Below are 15,516 nucleotides of genomic sequence, written 5' to 3'. Positions count from 1 at the left end.
TTCAAAGTTCACTTGTGTTGTATGGACCTACGAAGCTGAGATATAATTCTAAAAATCTTTTTTTGTGTTTAGAAGAAGAAAGTCATACACATCTGGGATGGCATGAGGGTGAGTAAATGTTCAAGAGAATTTTCATTTTTGGGTGAACTATCCCTTTAAGGCCATGCGTTACAATGATTTTACTATGGACCAGGAGTGTTCTTAGGCATCGAAGTGGAGTACAATAATGACAACAGGAATGTGATAAAATACTTTTACATCTATCATTATTAATAATCATATTATTATTATAATCATCATTTACTCACCCTCATGTTGTTCCATACCCATATGACTTTCTTTCTTATGAAGAACAAAAAAGGAGATACTGGACAGAATGTTAGGGTCTGAAATCCTCAGTCACCATTCACTTTCATTGTATGGACAAAAAGATGCAATAAAAGTAAATGGTGACTGAGGCTAACATTTAGCCTACATCTCCTTTGGTGTTCCACAGAAAAAAGAAAGTCATGTGTGATGGAACAAGGTTTTTTGGTGAACTGTTCCTTTAATTATAATCGATTTTCCATCAAGAAACCGTTCATTAGCTGAACTATAGTCTGTTTGCTATTTTCAAGCAATGTAGGAGCTTGTTGTAGTAACATAGAATGTGCGGTCACAGGCATTTATCTGCATTTTACAACAGTTTTGAACGTGACTCGTCCAATCAGAATTTAGAGTCTAAGGCCATGTCCACACTAAACTCTTTTTGTTTGAAAACGCTGTTTTCAGTTTCCTAATGTCATCGTTTCCATGTAGGCGGTTATGGAGAGCGTTCTAGTGTGCATAAGACCAGTAAATGTAGTGAAATTAATGCTTTTTGAATCTAAACAATCTTATTGTGGACATTGCCTTAACTATCCATTTAATAAGTATGTTTTTACTATTATTCACTGAATTCTAGGGATCAAGGAGCTTGATTTAGGAGAATTCTGGTATTTAGAAATCTCCAAAGTGAGTCTACACTGAAAGGATTATTTTTCCACAATATGAATCTCAAGTTGTCAGGAAAAACTAACTATACTAACAATTACTATAACACACAGCAAATATGTTAACATCACCCTATTTTAGACAAACCCGATGATTCTTTACTAGTGTATCTTGAACTAATGTCACAAAATACACATAACACTATGTAACACAATTTTTGTTCCTGGGTTGTAAGTGTTATTTACTAATTGCTTATGCCTCAAAAGTATAGAAAATGGCTGTTATTCCCCACAAACTTTGCTTTTGTGACCAGGACAGTGATATTTAGAAATATACCTATTTCCAATGAGAAAACGGGTGAATTTGTGTCTTTTCGTTCACATAAAGTCAGAAAAAAACAACAACATATGAATCCAAATGAACATATATTTATAATAAAGTAATACAAAAATGACTGCAAAAGAATTAGAAGTGAGTAGTTTTTCGAGATTTACGATTATACTGTAAATCACTTTCACGAATCAGCCCCCTAATGTAATCTCCCATCATGTTCTCGTTATACTGTCCTTGGTAGCGGTGTTCAAAGTCCAGTATATCCTGATGGAAGCGCTCGCCTTGCTCCTCCGAGTACGCTCCTATGTTCTCCTTGAATTTATCAAGATGAGCATCAAGGATATGAACTTTGAGGGACATCCTACAGCCCATTGTGCTGTTGTTCTTCACCTGAGTCTCAAACAGCTCCACATAGTTTTTGGCCTGGTGATTGCCCAGGAAGCTCCAAACCACTGCGACAAAGCTGTTCCAAGCCGCTTTCTCCTTACTAGTGAGCTTCTTGGGGAATTCATTGCACTCCAGGATCTTCTTTATCTGTGGTCCGACGAAGACACCGGCTTTGACCTTTGCCTCAGACAGCTTAGGGAAGAAGTCTTGAAGGTACTTGAAGGCTGCCGACTCCTTATCTAGAGCTCTGACAAATTGTTTCATAAAGCCCAATTTGATGTGCAGTGGTGGCATCAGCACCTACCGGGGGTCCACCAGTGGCTCCCACTTGATGATGTTCCTCCCCACAGAGAACTCGGTCCGCTGTGGCCAGACCCGCCTGTGGTAGTGCACCTTGGTGTCCCTGCTGTCCCAAAGGCAAAGATAGCAGGGAAACTTGGTAAAAAAAAACACCTTGGAGACCCATCAGGAATGCCACCATTTTGAAGTCTCCTATGACCTCCCAGCCATACTCATCATACTTCAAGGTGTCCAGCAAGGTCTTGATGCTGTTGTAATCCTCTTTGAGGTGCACTGAGTGAGCCAGGGGAAGAGACGGGTACTTGTTACCATTATGGAGCAGCACTGCTTTGAGGCTCCTGGATGAGCTGTCAATGAAGAGGTGCCACTCATTCTGGTTAAAGGCGATTCCGATTGCCTCGAACAGACTGGTCACATTGTGGCAGAAGCAGAGCCCATCTTGACGGATGAAGAAGCTGGAAAAAGGTTGGTGACGCTTCCTCTGATCTGCGACTTGCACACTTTCATATAACAAGTTCCACTGCTTGAGCCTAGACGTCAAAAGCTCGGCAGTGGACTTGGTGAGACCAAGATCTCTAATCAAGTTGTTGAGGTCTTTTTGGTTGGGGTAGTATGGGTTTCTCTCCTCAGCTCCACCTCCGAAATCCCTCAAAGTCCATATCCTTGATGCTCATCTTGATAAATTCAAGGAGAACATGGCAGCGTACTCGAAGGAGCAAGGCGAGTGCTTCCATCAGGATATACTGGACTTTGAACGCCGTTACCAAGGACAGTATAATGAGATTATGATGGGAGACTACATTTGGGGGCTGATTCGTAAAAGTGATTTACAGTGTAATCATAAATCTTGAAAAACTACTCACTTCTAAATCTTTTGTAGTCATTTTTGTATTACTTTAGAATTAATACATGTTAATTTGGATTCATATGTTGTTTTTTTCTGACTTTATGCGAACGAAAAGGTACAAATTCACCCGTTTTCTCATTGGAAATAGGTATATTTCTAAATATCACTGTCCTGGTTACAAAAGCAAAGTTTGTGGGGAATAATAGCCATTTACTATACTTTTGAGGCATAAGCAATTAGGAAATAACACTTACTACCCAGGAACCAAAAAAAAAAAAAAAAATTATTATTTGTTACACAGTGTAATCATAAGGACAGTTCCGACTCTAAATTTCGATTGGATGAGCCATTTTAGATGGCGTTGTAAAATGCGGATAAATGCACACCTGTGAAAGCACATTCTATATTAATGTGCCAAGGTGCTATGTTAAATATTACTTGGCACAAGAATTGTGTACTATGATTTTTAATAATAATAAATAAAAAATGTTTTTGAACGTTGTCTTTTATCATATTGCTGTTGCTGCCATTTCATAAAAGTGAGAATCTGTATTGCAGAGATTTACTCACGGGTAAGGTTTTTTAAAGAAGTTTCTAAGAACACACCTTACCTGTGGTAAAATCACTCGTGGCTTATTGCTTTATTTTAAAGAGCATAAAATACCAGTAATACTGTATAATCATCAGTACTGTGCCAATACAATCATTTATCAATATATATAAATATAATTGTTCTCACAAAATTGTACTAGACCCCTGTATCGATTTTTTTCATTATATGTTTGTGCATTTATATCATGTCCAACAGTTTAATAATGAACTGTTAAATAAGCTAAGTAAGCTCAAACGTTGACATTTGTGCAGCCACATCTTTGATACACGAGAGAGATTCAAACTGAACCTGGAGATTCACTCTTTTGCTTGTGGACATGCTTGTCTCTCTTTTTTGTTTGAAGCAGTTTTAACCTTGATCCAATCATAATATTGTGATGCATTGTGAAATATTGAATTGTGTGTATTGCGATGCACGTCATATCGTGAGGTGGTTGGCAATACACAGCCCTAACTGTCTAACTATTTTTGACATAATTATGAGTTAATATGTTCATATAATCCTTGAGTGAGATCTCGCTGTCTGTGATGGAGGGCTCAAGCATAAGACTCGACTCAGAGTTCCTTCCTGGACTACTTAATAAATTAAGTTCATATTTGTATATGTTTTTTGATTGCAGAATAGATATGAATAGACACAGAGGCCTTACACAACCACAATCGTTTTGCAACAGAAAAAAAGTTATGCAAATGAAACTAAACACTATAACCTTTGGTGTAAAAAAAATTGTGTTAGTAAAAATAAAAATGCATCTACTGTGAGATGCCTTGATGTATCAGCGATATGGTCAGACTTTATGTGTAAACTTTGCTGTTGAAAAAAAGTTAGTGTCCTTTTTAGCATTTTTTTTAACCAGCTGAACTTAAGATGGCTGCCAATATTACTTGAACCTGATTTCTGTAACACTGAAGAGCCGCCTGACTTGAAAGCAATTACACCATCACACACAATCACGTTCAAGCATAGACAGTGTTACATATCCGCGGAAACATGAGTTAATGAGGCTGTAACCTGAGAAAGAGCAGAAGCTATGACACACCGTCCTGCTGTGATTGGAGAACTCTTTGTCCTTTTGAAAGTGTTCCCGCCCCCTCCCCCACTTCAAGACTAACTCAGTTCAGCATCCTCAATGACAGACAGGCAGCTGGACCAATCACAGGTTGATGTCCTCGGAGCTGACCTTGCCTCCTAGTTCCACAAACAGAGGGCACATGAAGAAACGTAACACAATTATCTATTTATGTATGTCTCTCTCTTTTTATTTTCCTTCCAAACATTCCCTGTTTCTCTCTCTCTCTTTCTCTCTTTGTTTCTCCATCAGTTTCTCTCCTTCTCTGTCTCACTGATTCTCTTTCTGTTTTTCTCCCTTTCTCTCACACACTCTCTCTTTCGCTGAGTATGGAGGGAGCAGGCAAATTGTGCCAAAAGGAGAAATGCTGCACTGCATTATGACACAAACGCACACACATATGGACACACACACACACACACACACACACACACGTGTATACACACACACAGTTACAGCACTGTGACTGAACGAGGGATGTAGACTGTTTTGAAAAGAGACATATGAGTGAGTTTACTTTTATGTCTCTCTGCAGGGAAGAATGAACCTTTACACTGATGCGGAGAGAGAATGAGTGTGTATGTATGTGTGTGTGTTCGTGCCCTATTTTAAGAGGCTGGACTCCAGCCATGGTTCTGAAGAGACCGATACTCTCTTTACTTTGATCTCTTACCATCTTGCACACATACACTCAGGCATACACTGGTAAGGAAGAAGAGTGAGGGTCAGAATAGTAACACATTCATTGATTATATTACATATGTGTGTGTTTAGGAGGGTGAGGAGCTGGTCCAGGAACAGCCCGAGTTGCGATCAGTGGTGGAGATGAAGTTGAAAGAAATCCGAGAGTGCTGGTCTCATCTGGAGAACACCACTAAAGTCAAGGCTCGCCAGCTCTTCGAAACTCAGAATAACCGGACAAGCGACCTGTCCACCAACAGCCTCAATGACCTGGACCAGCATCTCAATGTCATACAGGAACAGCTGCCCAGACTGGGCTCCACCCACACCACTCAACCCACCCTCCTTCAGCCCCGCCCCACTTTCAGCCAACAACTGCAGAAGATACAAGTGAGAAAGTCAAGCAACACTATTACTATTTGTGATACTTAAGGATTTTTCAAATTCTTTAACACTAAAGCCTAAAGTATACTTCGGTTCACACACAAGTGCTTAGACCCATAAAGATCTCTTTATAGTCCTATAGATTCGAGTTATTCAAATGCAGGGACCTCCTGACCTCCTCACACATGAGCTCTTGATGTACACATCCACTGTTGTTGTTTCCACCTTCGTCTCCTGTTGTTTACCGGCCAATACATCTTTTTCTTGCACCTGTTTGTGAAAGCAATGGCTCAACTGTCAGTGTTGCCACCTTGTGGACAACACTGATAAGTGCAAATAATTCCATGTGCATACTGTGCTTTCAAAGTATGCACAGTAAGAAAAATCGGTCCGCAAGGGTTCAGTGCTTGAGTACTCTGCTAATGATAAAATTTGCGCCACTCGTCCTGTTCGCAGATGCTTAGATTTGGCATCTAACTGAAGTATACTTTGGGCTTAAGTATTAAACTTCACTACATAACTCGTCCCACACAGTTAATGCTAAACACATGAATGATGCAAATCTGTATCATGTTCTCTTCATCTCTCAGTCGATGGAGGCCCAGATGCAGCTTTATCATGGTGTTGGTGAAGTTAGGGGTGGGGCTTATCAGCAAGGACCAGAGGAGGAGGAGCAAGGAGGCGTGGTGGAGACAAGAATTGTGCGCCTTATTGAGCCTCTGAAGGAGAGGAGGCGGATCCTTCTTGCTTCCAAGGAAATGCACCAAGTTACCCAAGACCTGGAGGATGAAATTGTGAGTTGATCTTTCTTTTACTCTCCATATTGTTAGAGGTGCTTGTTAAGGTGAAAAAATCCCATAGACTTACATTGAAGGAGAGAGCCATATCTAGCTACCAGAGTTACACAGAGACTTGGAGGTGGCCTTTTTTTGTTATGACCAATAAGCAACCACGTAGCAACTGCCCAGACACCCCAGCAACTGCATAGCAAACTGCTAAAACCTACTCAGTACACCTCAGCAACTGCATTGCAACACCCTGCTAACCACCCACAACCCCATATCATGCATTGGGCAAGCACCATTCACATATTCTTCAGAAAAAATATAAAACTCTAGTTTACATATGTACAGTGCATCCGGAAAGTATTCACAGCGCTTCACTTTTTCCACATTTTGTTATGTTACAGCCTTATTCCAAAATTGATTAAATTCATTATTTTCCTCAAAATTCTACAAACAATACCCCATAAGGACAACGTGAAAGAAGTTTTTGAAATCTTTGCAAATTTATTAAAAATAAAAAACGAAAAAAATCACATGTACATAAGTATTCACAGCCTTTGCTCAATATTTTGTTGAAGCACCTTTGGCACCAATTACAGCCTCAAGTCTTTTTGAGTATGATGCTACAAGCTTGGCACACCTATTTTTGGGCAGTTTCTCCCATTCTTCTTTGCAGGACCTCTCAAGCTCCATCAGGTTGGATGGGGAGCGTCGGTGTACAGCCATTTTCAGATCTCTCCAGAGATGTTCAGTCGGGTTCAAGTCTGGGCTCTGGCTGGGCCACTCAAGAACATTCACAGAGTTGTCCCGGAGCCACTCCTTTGTTATCTTGGCTGTGTGCTTTGGGTCGTTGTCCCGTTGGAAGATGAACCTTCACCCCAGTCTGAGGTCCAGAGCGCTCTGGAGCAGGTTTTCATCAAGGATGTCGCTGTACATTGCTGCATTCATCTTTCCCCTGATCCTGACTAGTCTCCCAGTTCCTGCTGCTGAAAAACATCCTCACAGCATGATGCTGCCACCACCATGCTTCAGTGTAGGGATAGTATTGGCCAGGTGATGAGCGGTGCCTGGTTTCCTCCAGACATGACGCTTGCCATTCAGGCCAAAGAGTTCAATATTTGTTTCTCATGGTCTGAGAGTCCTTCAGGTGCCTTTTGGCAAACTCCAGACGGGCTGTCATGTGCCTTTTACTGAGAAGTGTCTTCCGTCTGGCCACTCTACCATACAGGCCTGATTGGTGGAGTGCTGCAGAGATGGTTGTTCTTCTGGAAGGTTCTCCTCTCTCCCCAGAGAAATGCTGGAGCTCTGTCAGAGTGACCATCGGGTTCTTGGTCACCTCCCTGACTAAGGCCCTTCTCCCCCGATCGCTCAGTTTGGCCAGGCGGCCAGCTCTAGTAAGAGTCCTAGTGGTTCCAAACTTCTTCCATTTACGGATGATGGAGGCCACTGTGCTCATTGGGACCTTCAATGCTGCAGAAATTTTTCTGTACCCTTCCCCAGATCTGTGCCTCGATACAATCCTGTTTCGGAGGTCTACAGACAACTCCTTGGACTTCATGGCTTGGTTTGTGCTCTGACATGCACTGTTAACTGTGGGATCTTATATAGACAGGTGTATGCCTTTCCAACTCACGTCCAATCAACTGAATTTACCACAGGTGGACTCCAATCAAGTTGTAGAAACATCTCAAGGATGATCAGTGGAAACAGGATGCACCTGAGCACAATTTTGAGTGTCACGGCAAAGGCTGTGAATACTTATGTACATGTAATTTTTTTCGTTTTTTATTTTTAATAAATTTGCAAAGATTTCAAACAAACTTCTTTCACGTTGTCATTATGGGGTATTGTTTGTAGAATTTTGAGGAAAATAATGAATTTAATCCATTTTGGAATAAGGCTGTAACATAACAAAATGTGGAAAAAGTGAAGCACTGTGAATACTTTCCGGATGCACTGTACTGTATTCATACCTATAGCCATCTCTATCTCTTGATTTTGACTAGGTATGGATTCAAGAGCGGTTGCATCTGGCCTCATCTACTGAATATGGCACCAATCTGCAGGGTGTCCAACAGTTAATACAAAACCATGAGGTGAGAGTCCTCTTACTACTTGAAATAACTCTGTCAATGTCTTCTATTCCAAACTCTGATGCTGGGCAGAATTTTGGTACATTCTGGGGCAGGCAACAAACAACTTGAAAGGTTGAGCATTGAGGACATACTGTAAACAGTTCTGCTATGTTCTGAGACATTGAAGGTTTGTCTATGTCTGGCCTCAGGACACCAGATGCATCACAGATCTAATGTGGAATTGTTCTCCTTTCTTTGTGAAATGATGTAAGAGGTTGTTTCCTGCCATCATTCCCTAACTGTAAAACTATACAAGAGAGGAGAGCAGAGTGGATTAGAGGTCTATGAATTGATTTATCTCTATGCAAGCCAACAGCCAAATATTACATAAAGGTCCTTTGGAGTCTGTCAATTAATTCACTCTATCTCTGATCTGTTATATTGATTATCAGCTGTTTTTGCTCATAAAACATAGCTATTAATTTATTATTAATTGCCTGTCCTTGTTTAATGCGATCTTTAGTCATATTCCAGATTTTTTAATGGCCCTGCTGGTGTTTAATTTAGCTGTACTTTGTTTGATTGGCTGGTTCCCATGACTCCTGATTCCAGTGATGAATGTTGATTGGCTGGATTGGATGTGATAGGTTTGACTGACAGCTCGCATGTGTGTATGATTGGATATGCAGGCTCTACAAATTGAGATGCAAGCTCGAAGGGGACGTGTCGAGGAGGTGCTGGAGAGAGCGGAAGCTGTCGCTGCCCTGCGGACCCCTGAGGTGGAGCTTGTGCGGGAGGGGGCGGGGCATGTGAGGCAGCTGTGGGAGGTGCTCCAGGTTGAGATGGAACGTCGCACATTGATGCTGGATGCTGTAAGCCACGCCCAACAGTACTACACCAACGCAGCAAAGGCGGAGTCTTGGCTCAGTGGGCAGAAGCTTCAGGTCCTCAATGAGGAGAAAGGAAATGTAAGTATTGAAACTAAAGCGTAACCTTTTATAAACATTCAATTAAGGTCACAATATCGAAAAAAATTAAATACATTTTAAATTAAGTACATAAAGGAATATTTTTTGGCCAGCATTACTTATGAATGCTGAGATAAGTGTGTTTTTTGTTAAAGATTAAAGAAATATTTCGACACTTACAGTGGAAGTCTATAAGGAACCTTTATTTGCTTGGCCCTTAGATTTCCATTGAAAATACATAGTTGTTAACACATTTTTGTTTGTTTTTACAAACTGAGGTAGTAGATTAAATTATTTGATGTGGTAATCAACAGCATGCAACAAATGTTTTTGATTGAGCTTAACTTGTACTGTAGGTAACCTGGGATATTACTTTAATAAACCTTAGTCTGCGTGTGTGTGTGATTATTAAAGTCTTTAGATAAGAGACTGCGGCAGGGTTGTAAACTACCGCCTGTGGTTAATGTGGTATGGTCTGTTTGTCCTTCTCTTTGTAAACCTGTCCTTCTCTCCTGTCTGTCTGTAGGATGAGGCAAGCACTCTTAGGTTACTGAAGGAACAGTTGGCCTTAGAGCAGACAGTGGAGAATTATGCAGAGACAGTGGGCTCACTGTCCCAGCAGTGCCGTCGCATGCTTGAGTTAGGACATCCCGACAGGTCAATATTCACAGATAAACGTGTATTACTTACAGCATGTTTTAATCAGGCATGATACAACAATAATAAATCCTTTCTCTTGTTAATCTGAGTTTCTATTCTAGCGACACTACATTTTGTCGGTTGCTTTGTTTCTGTAGTGTTGCACTGGGTAGTCCCACCAACAGTGAAATCTCATTGGTCCAAAATTATGCTCCACATAGCTGTGTATTTCATATCAAATATTGTTTTGATTGGCTGTGATTCTGTCGCATTGCAACATGCAGCGTTTTCACAATCAGTGTAGATGTACAAATTGTGATGTCTTACATGGTTGTGGTGCAGTGTTAAAGTTGTTATGTTGTATTATTTTATGCACCATCACTTAGACTCTGCTGATACATATCTAGTTGCGATGGATGCAGTGTGACCCTCTTCCAAAATAATTTCAGCCTTTTCTTCTCTCTTAGTGAACAGATCACCAAACAGCAAGCTCATATAGACCGGCTATATGTGTCTCTGAAAGATCTGGTGGAGCAGAGGAAGACAAAGTTGGAGCAGCAGTACTGGTTATATCAGCTGAAACGAGAGGTGGAGGCGCTGGAGAAATGGATCTCTGAGAGAGAGGCTGTTGCCAGCTCCACTGAGCTCGGCCGGGACCTGGAGCATGTCACGGTATCACAGTCTCACAAACACACACACACACACACACACACACACACACACGTAAAAACACGAGTGTGTTCCAAAGAAAAAAATGTCTTTTATAATCTTTCAACAAATTGTAATCACTTGCTCTGCCTCAACTTAACTTTTTTGCTGATGTCACCTAGGCTAAAAATAATATTAACCAATAGCCAAAAAGCTATTTAGGCATTGTTTTCTTGCCAGTAGTTAACACATATAATAAAGGTTATGGCAGTAATAGCAAATAACTATATATTTTAAGTTTTACCATTGGGATGTGTTGAAATGCAAACACATCTCTAAAGTGGGTGCCGCCAGTGTTTTAAGAGAGAAGTACAATCGACTGCAAATTCGCATTTAGTTCTGGCTCCATTGTGTTATGGAACACAAATTTTCCAATACATTTTCAATGGATAAAATCAAAGAGCAGCCTACATTTTTTCTCACTGAGTATTCTGTTTCACTTGGAAATTTGTCACATTACAGAAGTAAAATGGGTTGCCAGTGTTGTTTCTTGTTGACTACATGGTGTACATGGTGCCTCTGCAGTCTCAAAGCTTCTGTGAGCTCATCTCTTACATGCAATTTCTGTGCTGTGTGCTTCTCCCAGGCTCTGCAGGGGAGCTTCACTAAATTCTCTTCTGAGACGCGTTCAGTGGGCCAGAAGCAGATGGATTCCGTCAATAAGATGGTGAATGAGATGATTGACTGCAGTCACTCTGATGCTGCCACCATTGCAGAGTGGAAGGATGGACTGAATGAGTCCTGGGCAGATCTTCTGGAGCTCATGGAGACCAGAACTCAGATGCTGGCTGCCTCATACCAGCTGTACAAGTTCTTCACCGACTGTCAGGAGGTGCACAAACAGCCATGAAAACAACAAACATTAGCATCTCAACTGCCATGTTTTTTCATCAGCAATAACTTAATTAATTAACACAAATAACATCAATTTTACAACCGTTAACAACTCTTACAATGCAACCTTTGAAACATAACTTACACAAAAATTAAACAGATAGTTCAACCAAAAATTACAAGTTTTTAAAATTTACTCAGCCTCATTCTTTTAATTCAAACCTCTACGATTTTCTTTCTTCCATGGTACACAAAAGGTCAAATTAGACCGAATGTTAACGCTGCTCTTTTCCATACAATAAAAGTGAGTGTGGGTGGACAAAGTCCATATGACTTGTGCACTATATTCAGAGTATATTCAAAGCCATACTTTTTTGAGGAACATACAAAAATTGTAATCATTGTTGTTTTATATTTTATGGAAATGAGGTCCAAATGTTATATGATACCTGCAAATTTAATCCATCCATCCATCTCTCCAAATGCCATGCCAAATATTATTAAAATTATTAGAATTAATTATTTAAATATAATTAAAATAATTAACAGCAATGAGAAGAAACAGTTAAAGACCAGACTGAGATTCATATTTATATCAATAAATGGTGTGTGCTGGGGGCCTGGGTAGCTCAGCGAGTATTGACGCTGACTACCACCCCTGGAGTTGCGAGTTCAAATCCAGGGCATGCTGAGTGGCTCCAGCCAGGTCTCCTAAGCAACTAAATTGGCCTGGTTGCTAGGGAGGGTAGAGTCACATGGGGTAACCTCCTCATGGTCGCTATAATATGGTTCTTGCTCTTGGTGGGGCGTGTGGTGTGTTGTGCATGGATGCCGCGGAGAATAGCGTGATGCCTCCACACGCGCTATGTCTCCGTGGTAACGCGCTCAACAAGCCACGTGAAAAGATGCGCGGATTGACGGTCTCAGCCACAGAGGCATCTGAGATTCGTCCTGCGCCACCTTGATTGAGGTGTGTCACTACGCCACCATGAGGAATTAGAGCGCATTGGGAATTGGGCATTCCAAAAAGCGGAGGAATAAAAAAGTGGTGTGTGCTTAAATTAACACACACAGACACACACACAATAAAATAAAATGTATTAATATTTAAGTTTTATATTCAAGTGAGGAGAGATACTGTTCGTCTAGAGGATGGACACTGAGCCATATTATGAATATGAAGCTTTTTTTTGCATGCATATCGCTGATTGCAGGTTGCAATGTTTTTGGCCATATTTAGGAAAAAAGTCAGATGTCAAATGAATAAAGAATCAAATGTATTTCGTGTTAACATAAAGTTACAGATTCACCACACATGAATTACCTTTATGCAAAGCATTAAAATATATATATATATATATATTTAAAAAAAATGTGTTTTTCATGCTTGCTATGTGATTTACATTTTTACAAATCTTACTCTGGGCATGCAGATCTTTTCGGCACTAATTTACCTATATCCTATTTCTTTATCACAAACCTGCTACACATGGTTTTCTTTGACTTCAAATCAGTATACATTTAAACACCTGTGTTTGTGTGGGTGTGTGTGGTGTTTTGTAGGTGATGGTCCAAATTGAGGGAAAGATGAGACAGCTGCCAGAGGTGAGGTCCTGTCAAGTGAGCTCTGCCAACCCTGGCACACTTCAGAGACTCCTACACTCTTTTGAGCACTCCCTGCAGCTTCTGGTCTCACAGGTAAGACTCACACACACACACACACACACACACACACACACACACACCTGTACCGACCAGGTTCGGCAGCCACATTAAATAAGTGTTTAGACTGGTTCATCCTCCTGACCCAGCAAGGGGTGGTTCCCATTTCAGCGAATAAGTATAATAACACTAATACAACAATAACACTGAATACACAACACAACATAAACAACAGTCTCTGTGTAAAATACTAAACAGGGAGGCATAGCTTAGTAGTAAAACATCTACTCAGTTAACTGAAAGGTTGCAGGTCCAAATACCATCAGGGTTGATCTAGGGGGAATTGTCCCTGTTACGTCAGAGAAAAGTGTGTGCTAAATTATAAATTAGGTTTAATTAGATCTACACTAGTCATAATGCATCAACGCCTACTATCAATAATAACTGAACAACTGATTGTTATTCTTAATATCCATCTTCAAAATTCAAAACTTGATTTTTGCTGGACCCATTTATGTGAAGTTGGTGAATTCTGAGCTGGTAACTCTTAAGAACTAAAGTGTCTTATTCTTTGTGTCCTTGAGCAATACACTTAACCCAACATCTTTATAATAAGTGATCTTTGCTCTGGATAAAGATAATTAGCTGAGTAACAAATATCCTTAAAAGGATATTTAAAACATTTCAAATGCCTTAAAATTTCAGTACAGAGAGAAAGTTTAGTAATATGACATCTGATTATTTTATCTTTGCCCCATCAGGTGCGCCAGCTGCAGGAAAATGCTGCTCAGCTGCGGGCGATTTATGCCGGGGAGAAAGCGGATGCCATTTTGAGCCGTGAGCAAGAAGTGATGCAGGCCTGGAAAGAGCTCCTGGTTGCCTGTGAGGGCAGTCGTGTGCAGGTCACCACAGTAACTGATAAGATCCAGTTCTTCGCTGTGGTGCGGGAACTGAGCATGTGGATGGATGGAATCATGGGACAGATTGGCTTGGCGGACGACGCCAGGTACCAGATCAGTCACAGAATTATTGAATTATTCTAAATCTATATTTGGATTTTAACCAATCATAGTAATCGACGAGCATCAGGTTAATGTGTGTGTGTGTTTGTGGTTCGTGTCTGGGTGTGGGTTGTGGTGTTGGGTGGGTCGCTGTGTTTGTGTCAGGGACCTCTCTGTGCTGGAGGGGATGATGTCTCAGCATCAGAGTCTGAAGAGTAAGATGGATAACAAGAGCAAGAACTTCATGCATTGCGTGGAGATGGGAAAGATGCTGCTCGCTGCACGCAACCCTGCAGCTGAAGAGGTACATTTAGACTTAATCATAGCCAAAATTATAAAGACATAAAAAAAATTCTACAAAAAACGTAAAATCACATTCAGACAGGCAGAAAATATCTGATGTTTTTACGTATCCAGCTCAAATTCGTTAATATTTTGTAGTCTGCACAGCAAAAAAAAAAAAAAAAAAAAAAACCTGGTCCAAAACAGGGCTAAATCCAAAAAATCCAGTTTTTTTTATTTTTTATTTTAGTCTGAACGGTAAGAAGTAGTTTTTTTTTTTTCCGTCATTGAGGACATGGCATGTGTGAAACGTCATACAAAGTGTGCAATATTGTCTTGTGCTGTGTCTTTAAACACAAATTTTTGCTGACTTTTGCCTCGTATAGCAAACAATCTGACATTCACTATGTAGTGAATAAGGAATGAGTGAACGAGTCAGTGGTTTTGAACAAAGTATGAATATGGAAAATGCCTCAGTTGTTTACTGTATGTTCTCATGCACCTTTTGAGTTCAGCACATGATGTCACAGTAGACATGAGCAGAGGCAATATTTAAATTTTTCAATCCTCTCTAACCACACTGACAGCTACTCTGTTGTTGTATGAAAAAGTCTCTTGGCATTGCTTTGATTCTTTCTTCATTACTACAGCAACCAGTGTAGATACGGCAGATATTGACCACACTGTCTGAACATACGGATAAGATTTCACCACTAGCAAAATGACAGAAAACCAAATCAGATTTATGTGCAGTGTGAACAAAGCCTTATATAAACAACATATACAATATTGTAAATGAATATAATGTCCACACCCTCCAACCTAGGTAAAGGAAAAGCTGGAGTATGTCATTGCAAAGCAGAAAGACCTTAATGAGCGATGGGAACTGCACTGGGAGAAGCTTCAGCAGGGTCAGTGATGATAACATTGTTGTAATGTTATTAATCATGTTACAGCTTGATGGTCTACCATTATG

General features: G+C 40.4%; 1 protein-coding gene across 2 annotated transcripts in view; it reads left to right on the top strand.

The window, feature by feature from the left end:
* The window catches only part of LOC127419538 (spectrin beta chain, non-erythrocytic 4-like), a 38,087-nt gene that overhangs the window by 7,198 nt on the left and 15,373 nt on the right, over positions 1 to 15,516 (top strand). For both annotated transcript variants that reach the window (XM_051661021.1, XM_051661028.1), the window contains exons 3-13: positions 5,296 to 5,592; positions 6,177 to 6,380; positions 8,378 to 8,467; positions 9,136 to 9,414; positions 9,941 to 10,071; positions 10,521 to 10,725; positions 11,348 to 11,593; positions 13,159 to 13,293; positions 14,019 to 14,263; positions 14,424 to 14,562; positions 15,367 to 15,451. In XM_051661021.1, the coding sequence (XP_051516981.1) occupies positions 5,296 to 5,592; positions 6,177 to 6,380; positions 8,378 to 8,467; positions 9,136 to 9,414; positions 9,941 to 10,071; positions 10,521 to 10,725; positions 11,348 to 11,593; positions 13,159 to 13,293; positions 14,019 to 14,263; positions 14,424 to 14,562; positions 15,367 to 15,451 (2,056 nt within the window). The remainder of the gene's footprint in view (positions 1 to 5,295; positions 5,593 to 6,176; positions 6,381 to 8,377; positions 8,468 to 9,135; positions 9,415 to 9,940; positions 10,072 to 10,520; positions 10,726 to 11,347; positions 11,594 to 13,158; positions 13,294 to 14,018; positions 14,264 to 14,423; positions 14,563 to 15,366; positions 15,452 to 15,516) is intronic.

This window comes from Myxocyprinus asiaticus, chromosome 3, assembly GCF_019703515.2.
Source record: "Myxocyprinus asiaticus isolate MX2 ecotype Aquarium Trade chromosome 3, UBuf_Myxa_2, whole genome shotgun sequence".
Lineage (NCBI taxonomy): Eukaryota > Metazoa > Chordata > Actinopteri > Cypriniformes > Catostomidae > Myxocyprinus > Myxocyprinus asiaticus.
Note: the sequence above shows the minus strand (reverse complement) of the source record. Positions and strands in the feature narration are given on the sequence as shown.